General features: G+C 46.8%; 1 protein-coding gene and 1 pseudogene across 2 annotated transcripts; both read right to left on the reverse strand.

Annotated features, from left to right (window-relative positions):
* On the reverse strand, positions 1-5,618 carry LOC105827078 (annotated as a pseudogene). Its single transcript, XR_001138345.1, has 2 exons — positions 5,605-5,618; positions 1-480 (listed from the first exon to the last, which is right to left on the reverse strand). The product of XR_001138345.1 is annotated as a cyclin-dependent kinases regulatory subunit 1 pseudogene (transcript).
* On the reverse strand, positions 4,305-5,296 carry LOC105827077 (olfactory receptor 6V1). The gene has a single exon (XM_012665098.1). It carries the CDS (start codon positions 5,291-5,293, stop codon positions 4,352-4,354), a length of 942 nt encoding a protein of 313 aa, XP_012520552.1. The 5' UTR covers positions 5,294-5,296; the 3' UTR covers positions 4,305-4,351.
* Positions 5,619-10,303: the final 4,685 nt, after the last annotated feature.

Here is a 10,303-nt window from a genome sequence, read left to right on the forward strand (position 1 = left end):
TGGGCTGTGGTGGTTGGCTCTACTCAGGAAGTAAAGCAGTTACCAGCACATTCAAGCAGTGTATTGAACATCCTTTAAATATCAAAGTGAGAAACAAGAAGGCAATGTAATAATGTTATCAGAAAGATGTTAGAAAGTAAGGACAGCTGTGTAAAGCCTGAGGCTGAAAAGTGGCTCGCCAGCTTCATTTCTTTCGCTTCTTGGGTAGTGGGCGCCGGAACAGCAAGATGTGAGGTTCTGGTTCATGGATCATATAATGGACCCATCCCTGACTCTGCTGAACGCCAAGATTCCTCCATTCAGATTCAGACATCAAATGGGTTTTAGGGACCAGCTTGGCTATGTTCTTGGGCAACATGACATGCTGGTACTCGAACTCCTCGTCGTCGTATTTGTCCGAATAGTAAATTTGCTTGTGCGACATGATCGCTCTGCCTGTGGGCCTTCAGCCCTGCGCCGCTGGCCTCCAAACAAATACTGCTTGATGCTATGTTGCCGGGCAGCTAACTGCAAGTTCATGAAGCCAGGCTGGTAGTTTGAAATTGGACTTGCAGGGAATGTTGACCTCCAGGAAGTTGGCAAATGCTAGAAGTCAGCAGATGGAGAGACAGGGGTTAAACACTTACCAGCAGACCACTGGACCTAGGCTACCATCTTTTCTTGTACCTGTCAGGCATTGTGGCAAAAATCATGTTTACAGCAGAAAATGAAATGTTTAAAGAAAATATAATGCTTAAAATGTAATCAGAAAACATAATGTAAAAACCATATTTACAACAGCAAGCAATGCTTAAAGAACTAGATTGATATGGCCCACTCTAGGCAGCACTGCAATTTTCCAATTTTGACCTAGAGGCCTTTTCACCGGGCCAAACTCCTAAAATCCCATCCTCGTAGGGTTTTCAAGCTGCTACAAGCCACCACAGGACCCACGCCTGGCTTTCCTCTGAAAAATGATTTGATTCCTTTAACTTCCCTCGTTAAAATTTCCATACCCTTAGTTTCTTGCTCACTGATTCTCCCTACTGGAAGAAATAAACCCATTTTTTGGTTTCCCACTGGGATATACATGCGTGACAATGGATTCTTGTCTTAGCCAACTCTGTATTTCCACTGGTTGCTGACCAGACACCATCTCTGGAGCTGAGAAGCCAGACCAATGAAGGGTGGGTGGGAAGACACTTCAGGGAAGGGCAGGCATTTTAGAGTCATGAAATCCTGCCACTGACTCTCTGCCTACTCTTCAATTAGTTCTGGGTATTAAGAACACCCTTTCCCACCTAACACCCTGAAATTAGGTTCTAGTGTAAGCGGAGTGGGAAGGCTGTTGCCTTCTGTACAACTATGTCCAATGACCTTATGTAGAATAATAACCACATCCATTGTTCTTGTCTCTCAGGAAAAATGGTGTTACAGCAAAAGGACTGTGACTCCTCTACGCAATTAACATTGTATATGAACTGAATAAAAATATTTCTTCAAATTAAAAATATATTGCCTGCGTAGGTATTATTTGCTATCTTTCAAATGTTTGTGGATGCTATTGTGATAAATAAAACACAAATCTTAAAAGTGACACCGAATCTATAGTTGCTTTCTGCCAATATGTGTTTCTTTCAAGTGATGGATGCTAAACATACAAGTACTGCCGGGAAGGCGTCACTAGACTTGTGGCCTATGATCTTGATGGACACATACTAAATATGGGTCTAGAGGAGGCAAAACTGAGCAGCTTCAAATCCTGGAGATTCCAACTTTGAGTTATTCCAACTTCTGATCCAGATGGAAGAAGAAATTCCAAGGACAGGGAGGTGGAAGGGAAGTTTGAAGAACCAGATTCCACCGTCAGTTCTGCCATCTCTTTGACAGACACATTTATCCCCTTGACCATAGTTCCCTTATCCATCAAAGTGTGTCAGAAACACCACGTGCTGCAGCCCAAGAATCAGCATTCCTCTTCTGGACTCTCTCACAGCACTTTTTATTATAAGCAGGAAAACCCCTAATCAAAATGTATTGGAAAACATTTTTTTTTTTGAGACAAGTCTTGCTCTGCCTCACCAGCTAGAGTGCAGCGGCATCAGCCTCACTCACTGCAACCTCAAACTCCTGAGCTCAAGAGATCCTCCAGCCTCAGCCTCCCAGGGTGCTAGGATTACAGACGTAAGCCACCACACCCAGCTGAAAACATTTTTTTTTAAATGATAATAAAAAAAACCCCAAACCCAAATGTATTGGAATTAATTGCATTTTCCCTATCTCTCAGTATATGGGGGACCCCTAGAGGCCAGAACGCACATTTCTTTCATCTTTCACAGCCAGTTCTGAGCAGAGTGTTTTGCTCATGATGGGTGGTCACTGTTAGCAGGGTTTAACACCAAATGGAAAATATATGTGAAAGTGGTTTGTAAAGTGATGAAATACACAAAAGCAAGGTGTCATCAGCAGAATTGTTCTTAACTCATTCATCATCCCTTCATTTATTGTATAAATACGTTTTGTGGTGGTGAGCAGAGAATAATCACAGAAAAATAAATCGGTTCAACAGCAACAGCAAATACCAGAGTCATTGCTCTCATATGTAATCAAAAAACAAGCAAAATTTTGGATCAGAAACTGAAACTTGGAGCCTAAAGAGACCCTCTGACTTGGGGGAGTGGCATCTCAGCAAGAAAGAAACACACTTGCAGAAATCCAGTTCCTCGTTTAGGAGGGAGTCAATTTGGGGTGTCAGGAAGTATGTAAAGAGAACCAAGGGGCCACCAAGTGAGCCACGTCTCCACAGCGGGACCCTGTAGCCATGATCATGATTAACTACCTTGTTTACTTCCACATAGTAGATTTTTTAAAAGCTTGACATTTGTGATACATTCGTAGTTTTTATGATCTTCAAGTAAGTGTGGCTAGGAATATACTCTTTATTATAGTTTGCATATCACAAATTGGGAAATGGACCTTGGTAAATTAAAGTGTATTTAGAGAAACAATATGGCAGAATAATTTAAATTGGGGCTATTTTAGAAAATCCAGGATAGATGAAACCTAAGGGAATACCATGATTCTGAGGTCCAAGTAAGTGGAAGATTTTTAAAATTTCAGGCTATAGTTGGAGAAGGGAAGAGCAATGGAGCTGATGTTTTATCCCAAAGGCAAGATGGGATGTAGTAGGTTTCCAGGAATTTCACACACACACACACACACACACACACACACACACACACACACACCCCTAATACTGAACACATAATACACACAATAGCTGGACAAAGGGCCTTACTAGATTTTTACCATCCCAAGCTTCAGGCAAATGAATGTTTCTAATCATACATAAGGAAAGTTTATTTTCTCTTTCTAAAACTCTCTGTGAATATTTCTACTCTCAAACCCACATAATTCCTGAAAGATTTGCTCTCATTTCTTATGCCAATGGTGATTTATCTTGTTTTAAGTTCATTTTTCTCTGTTTTTACTTTTTCTCAGATGCAAGGGCCTCTGATGAATTGCATTCTCACAGTGTCTAGCTTATATTCAATGTGTCACTCAGGTGTCATCTTATGAGGAAGCTGTCCCTGATCTGATGTCCCTCAGCCCCGGTCTGGTCTTAGTGTTGCCGTCTGGTGCTCTCATCAAGCCTTCTGTGAACCCTTCCTTGCGCTTCCCCTCTGTGCCGTAAACAGCTCTTTGTCATTCTTTCCCCTCATCGGGCTAAGAGGGTAAGGACCAGCTATGCCTTCTTTACCTCTTTCCCCTGCACCTGCTGTAGTGCCTGACATACAGAGGCCACTCCATGGTGGTGAAATGCATGATTATGTGATGAACTCCATGCACACACACGCCGACACACTGAAAACCAATCGCGTTGTTTGCTAAGTGTTGCTCCTTCCCTTGATCCCATGCAGCCCAAGTGCTCAGGGTGCAGGTGCTCAACAATGGGGCACGCACTGGGGTAGAAAGCCACACCCTGAAAACACACACACACATATACACACACACACACACACATGCACACTGGGGCTGGATGGTCTCTCTTGAGCAGCGAGCACTTCTTGGCTACTCTTCCTTGAATGCAAAGCCCGACTCCTTCCTCTTTCCTGAAAGCCCCACTCCTGCCTCCCCAGGCTCTGGGCTACTTTCCCAGTTCTTGTAGCTGTTGGTGGGTGTGGGGAGCACATCCATGGTGGCCTATGAGGACTTCGGGCCAGACAGGGCAGCACTGAGGGCTCACTGCAGTCGTCACTCAGAGGCACAGAGGAAGAAACTTAAGGAAACTGGACAGTGGTCTTCCCACCTGTGGGCACTCTGTCTCCTCACGGAACTGCTCAACCGAGCCCTGCCAGGTCCCGTGGGATCATCACGGTGCCCCGTGAAGTCCTTTCAGCCTCTGTATCTGCCCCCGGAGCACTGTCCTGACTGTCTCGTTGCGGAAGGTGAGGATGAAGGGATTGAGGAAGGGGGTGAGGACTGAAGTCACCAAGGCTACGATCTTGTTGACTTCCACAGAGTGCACTTTGCCAGGCCTGACATACAGGAAGATGGTGCTGCTGTAGCCAATGAAGACCAGTGTGAGGTGAGACCCGCACGTGGAGAAAGCCTTCTGGAGGCCTCTGGCAGAGGGCATCCGCAGCACAGTGGTCACGATGTAACCGTAGGAGATGAGGGTCACCAGGAAGGAGCTGAGGACAAAGGCCAAGGCCATCACAAAGTCCCAGAATTCCAGCAGGCGGGTGTCAGCGCAGGACAGCTGCAGCAGAGGTGCATTGTCACAGAAGAAGTGGTTAATGACGTTGCCATGGCAATAACTGAGATGAGCTCGGGAGAGGACGGTGGGTACCATGGCTAGGAAGGGAGCTGCCCAGGCAGCCACAGCCAACCGGACACACACAGCCCAGCTCATCAAAGTGCCGTAGCGCAGTGGGTGGCAGATGGCCACAAAGCGGTCAAGGGCCACGTCTGCCAGGATGAGGAAGGAGGTGGAACCCAGGGAAAAGTAGAAGTAGAACTGGACCATGCAGCCAGTGAAGGAGATGACCTTGAGGGGGACCAGCAGGTCTGAGAGCATCCTGGGCACCGTAGTCATGGTCACCAAGATCTCCAGCAGGGAAAAATTGCCCAGGAAGAAGTACATGGGTATATGTAGGTGGGTGTCAGCTATGACCATGACGATGATGATGGTGTTTCCCATGAAGGAGAGGAGATGGAGCACGAGGAAAGGGCCATATAGGAGGACCTGCAGCTCACCGAAAGAGGAGAAGCCCACGAGGACAAATTCAGAGGGTCGGCTCAGATTTGCCATGATCTGGGGCAGGGTCCCTGCATGTAAGGGAGACCAGAGGCAGAGATACAGAGGCAGAGACAGAGAGATAAAGACAGAGAACCATTGACCATGAAGCAGGGATAGGCAGGGACTGAGCAGAGCACAGGGAGGCCAAGGCAAGCAGACGTCAGCACCAAACAGAAGGACAGAGGGAAAGAGCAATAAAGAGAGAACAAAACAAGGAGACGGAGAATCACAGAGAAACAGTCAGGGAGGCAGAGGCTGAAAGATGCGGTTAGCCACTGACAGGGACAGAGCAGGCCAGAGAGGAGCAGATTGAGACAGATCACACAGCACAGCGCTCAACATTAGGAAGAAAACAAGAAGGAAACAGGAGAGGAACAGGGAAGGGACAGAGGGGGAGAACCAGCAAGGGAGAGGGAGAAACAGGGAAGGAGAGGGAGTGGATTAGTGCCCGATAGATACCCAGACCCCCCATGTGTAGGCCAGCGCTGGGCATCTGCGTCCTGACCCACACGCTGTGCACCAAGACACCTTTTAAAGGGTCCCTGCAAATCTTTCTGGGCTGTCTCTCTGAGGACCCTCACTCCTTCACATTTCCTTAGCTATGATCATGAAATTAGCAGCAAGTCAGAGTTGTGAGTCAATAAATTAGCTTCCTTTAGAGCAGCCCTCTGCTTTGGGTTTGCAAACATTGAGAGCAGAAAGGGCACAGGAGGTCGGGGCAACAGGTCTGGGATCTCAGGCGGCAGCTGTGCCAGGCCCACGCGGTCACTAGTGGTCTACCTGAGGGCACTGCGCTCCCCTCTGCCCGCCGTGGCTGGGCGTGAGCGGTGGAGTGGCGTTGCCTGTGTTTGCATCTGGCTCATGCTTGTCACGGGCTACAGATCTGCTCCTCTCTGTCCCCTACTCTCTCTGAGTCGCAGTTTGCTCAGCTATAAGATGAAGATAATAATGATCATACTTCACCTCTAGAGGGATTGTAAAATTAAATCAATATGCTACTTAGTACAGTGGCTGGCACACCCCAGGTGCTCAACATATAGCTGTGTCACTATCATCATTCTCATTGTGGCGGCTGTCCATGAAACCCACATTTTCTTCGCCTGTCATCTCTCCACACTTTAGTGCCAACTTGTGTGTGTGTGTGTGTGTGTGTGTGTGTGTGTGTGTGTGTGCACGTGTGTGACCATCTCCACAGCATTACGCTGGTCCTTAGAAGTCTGGCTCACTAAAAGGTTAGTTTAACATATTTTAAACACAAAACAATGTAAGTATTACAACACCAACTATTAGGAGTGCAGAGACTGAAGCTCTGTATAGACATATGCTGACCCTTTCTCTGGCCCCATAAAAGCTTTACCTGAGGCTGTGTCCTCAGGTGAAGCAATGGCATTCCGATTTAGAGAAGCCTTGCACCCATGCCACTGACAAACCTTATTGGTAGGTCTAAAATCCATGCCAGCACTGACTGAATTCAAACCCAGTCATTATGTCTGTGTTGGACAACAACCTGGTAACACAAACTTAAGCCACTCACCTTAGCCTCCAAGCACAGGGTCTTCTCCTTAAGCTGCTCTCATTAGGTACGCATGCCCAGATACTTCTGCCTCTTGGATCCTCTCTGTGACATGAGTGACATCAGAGATGCAGTCCTTTGCCCTTGGGTGGTGTCTGCCTTTCAGCTGGCAGGGGTGGAGGGGAGCTTTGTGTGCCTGGCATGGATGAGTGAGCTAAAACATCACCAGTTCTCATGCTGATTTTCTAAGTCAAGCACTATCCAGTTTCACGACAAAGCCTGGGGAAGCAGCATCGATGTGGGGCTGCAAGATGGGAAGGAAGGCCTTTCTCTCCTGTCCTCTGATTCTTGATGATATTTGAAGCTGAGCCTATGCTGGGTGGGAAACTTAGACTCCAGCAAGCATTCTCTAAAGAGCCCTCTGGGGACTTCTGAGACACTGACATTACTCCCTGGGATAATGAGGCATCGTCTGTTTCAAGGAAGTAACATTTGAAAAAAAGATCTGAATGAAGAAAGGGATAGAGACCTAGGTACACCTAAGCAGACAGTGTCTTAGGATCAGTTCCTTGGCAGTATCTCCTGGTCCTTCCCTTCCTCTTAGGACCATGGAAGAAAAATGGGATCATGGAAAAAGCACAAAGGAATGTCCCCAGTGGGACTAACGTTATGGCAGGCTGGGTATGTGGCCAGGGCTGGATCCAGAGTCCCAGAGCTTCTATTTGGAGAAACATTTTGTCTCCCTCCCAGACCTAGGGTTTTGGGATCTAGGGAGGAGGGGAGTGGAGGTCCTGGACCCTCTTGTCTGAATTCTCCAGAGTGTCATCTAGCGAAGTTTAGGAATCAAAACAGTAAGCCCAAGAGATCTCTGCCTCACAGAGGCAGGGCCCCTGACAGACACATCTTGGGACCTGGCCAGATTAAAGGCCTTGTCTCTGACTCCTACAAGAAGATACAAGAGATGTACCTTGGGAACAAGGGTGAAGGGACTGTGGTAAGGCCCACTGCAAGGCATGAGCTCCCTAGTAAACTCTGAGTCACAGTTCTGCATCTCAGAGACATGCAAACCTTAGGGATAACACCCAATTCAACCTCACCCACACCCACAGACAGAAATAAGGACACAAAGATGTAAGCAAAAGCTTTCCAATAGGATAGTGCAAATGGGCCCCAAGTTTAAGAACAACCAGAGCTGGGGGATGGGGAGAGTTGGTTGGGTCATCTTTCTGTAGGACCTGAGCCTCAAACTGAGTTTTTAGGGCTGACCCATTGATAGCAAAGAGGAATTTAGGTCATGAAGGATTGGAATGGGGGATGGTGTGGAGAGGAGGGTGTCGCCAATGTGTCCAGGCAGATGGGTCCAAGCAGGGCTGGAGGCAGGATGCCTTGAGAATTAAAGGACAAGTGTAGCTGGACTGATGCGGGCCTTCACGACTATTGGTTTTCTATTGCTTCTGCAGCAATTGACCACAAATTTTGTGGCTTACACAACACAAATTTATTACCTGATGAATTCTAAAAGTCAGACATTTGACACAAGTGTCGTCAGGGCTGTCTCTCCCTCTGGAGTCTCTGTGTATTTTTCCAGCTTCCAGAGGCTACTCACACTCCCTGGCTCATGGATCCCTTGCTTCATCTTCACAGCCAGCAACGTTTCATTTCTCCCACCTTACTTCTGTCGTCACATCTTCCTTTGACTGAACTCAGAGGGAACGTTTTTTCACTTTTACAAATACCTGGGATTAGATTTGGCCCACTTGAGTCATCCAAGATGCTCCTCCCATGTCACGGTCCTTAGCTTCATCACATACGCAGAATCACTTTTGCCATGTAAAGCAACATGTTCAAAAGATCCAGGAATTAGGGTCTGAACACTGTTGGAGGCCATTTTTCTGTCTGTCATCATGACTGCGGTGCAGCTTGGAGCCTGCTGAACCGCCCATCCAGCCAGGTCCATTCGTCTATATTCAGTTGTGTTCATTCATCAATAAATATGTTGCATCAGTTCTGTTACATGATCACAACACGGAGCAGCCTCCGAAATCCAGGAGCGTAATCTGAATCCGTCCCCATTTCCTTTGAAACCAGGGGCATGTGGAACAGTGGTAATTCTTGTTTCCTCTCTGGCCTTCCCAAAGAGAAAGAGCTAGGACGGAAAGAGCTAGGGGAATTATTCTAGTGGCCCTTGGTGCTGTCTCCTGGGCCTCCCTGGCCTTGAAGAAACACCCACATCCTTTTTGTTAACTTCTTCTTATACTTGATGAGATTAATTGGAAGGAAATACAGTCATTCTCACTGTTGAGTTGATACAGTCTGAAGTACCCCGTGGGTATCTACCTCTGCCACCTTTTCACACAGTTTATTCTTTCCTTAATGGAAGTTTTCATTGTTAGCGCTTCTTTGATCCCTGTGATTCATTCCTAGACCAGTATCCTCTCAGCCTCTGGCTGAAAAATATTCTCCACTTGTGCCTCCCACTTCTCTTATGTTGTGATCGGCTGTGACGGCTGCTCGTTCCTCTCTGTGAAACCCAAGCAAATGGAGGCAGCCCAGTAAAACAAGATAGTTTCCCTGTTGATTTTTATACTGACCCCTTTTCTGATCCTTTTTGGAAGGTGAAAACCCTCTGGAATAACAAAGTCAAAGAAGCCTTTTGGGACGTTGCGAAATGCTGCTGTCAACCAGCTCCATCAGTTTCAGGTGGGATGTCCTTATCATGAATGCTGAGGTAGTCTGGAAAATACTAGCAAATATCCAAGCTAAAACATCTTGATTTTCATCACCAAATAGTATATAATCATCACACTCAGGCCCTTGGAAGTGGGCGAGACACAAAAATAAAACACACTGGCTTATCGGTTACTGATAATCTAAGCTAATTCTTGTTGTAGTTGTTTCGTAATGAAATTATTGTTGCATTTCTTAAAATCTACGGAAGAAAATGCTTGAAGCTGGGGAGGAGCTTGAGGAGGGAGATGCTTATGCTCGCTCAGGGGGATTTCAGTCACACCGTAACCATCTCCGAACCTGCATTTCCAGAAGAGGAAGGAAGACAGTCTAGGGAATGAAATAAAAGTGACACCACCTCTGCTCAGACCCTGCCCTTTTGTTTTCCGGGATCTCGTTTTGATTTGTATCATCAGGCTCCACCTCACAGTGCTGCGTCTGGCCACTCAATCAGCCACACACAATTCTCTGGTGAACTTTTCGTCCTTAGATATGCAATATCGAATCTTGGTTCTATTGTGACTACAAAGCATCTCTGTTTTTCTCTATATTTTGCCATAGAACCAACTTGGAGTGGCACGAGGGTGATATCTTTGGAAAGGGGTGGATGGAGAAGACGACCATGTTTGACAGCAGGGGTGGGAGTGTCTGATGAGATTTCAGGCAACTACTCGATTCACCTCCTCTTTTTGTCATTTGTGAAGGAAGAAGGAGGCAGGTGAGGATTGAATGACTGAGTGCGGGGACCTGAATGTCTTTTCTTTATGTGCTGCAGGAGTCCT

Source organism: Propithecus coquereli, unplaced genomic scaffold (assembly GCF_000956105.1).
Source record: "Propithecus coquereli isolate 6110/MARCELLA unplaced genomic scaffold, Pcoq_1.0 Scaffold96, whole genome shotgun sequence".
In the NCBI taxonomy this organism is placed as follows: domain Eukaryota; kingdom Metazoa; phylum Chordata; class Mammalia; order Primates; family Indriidae; genus Propithecus; species Propithecus coquereli.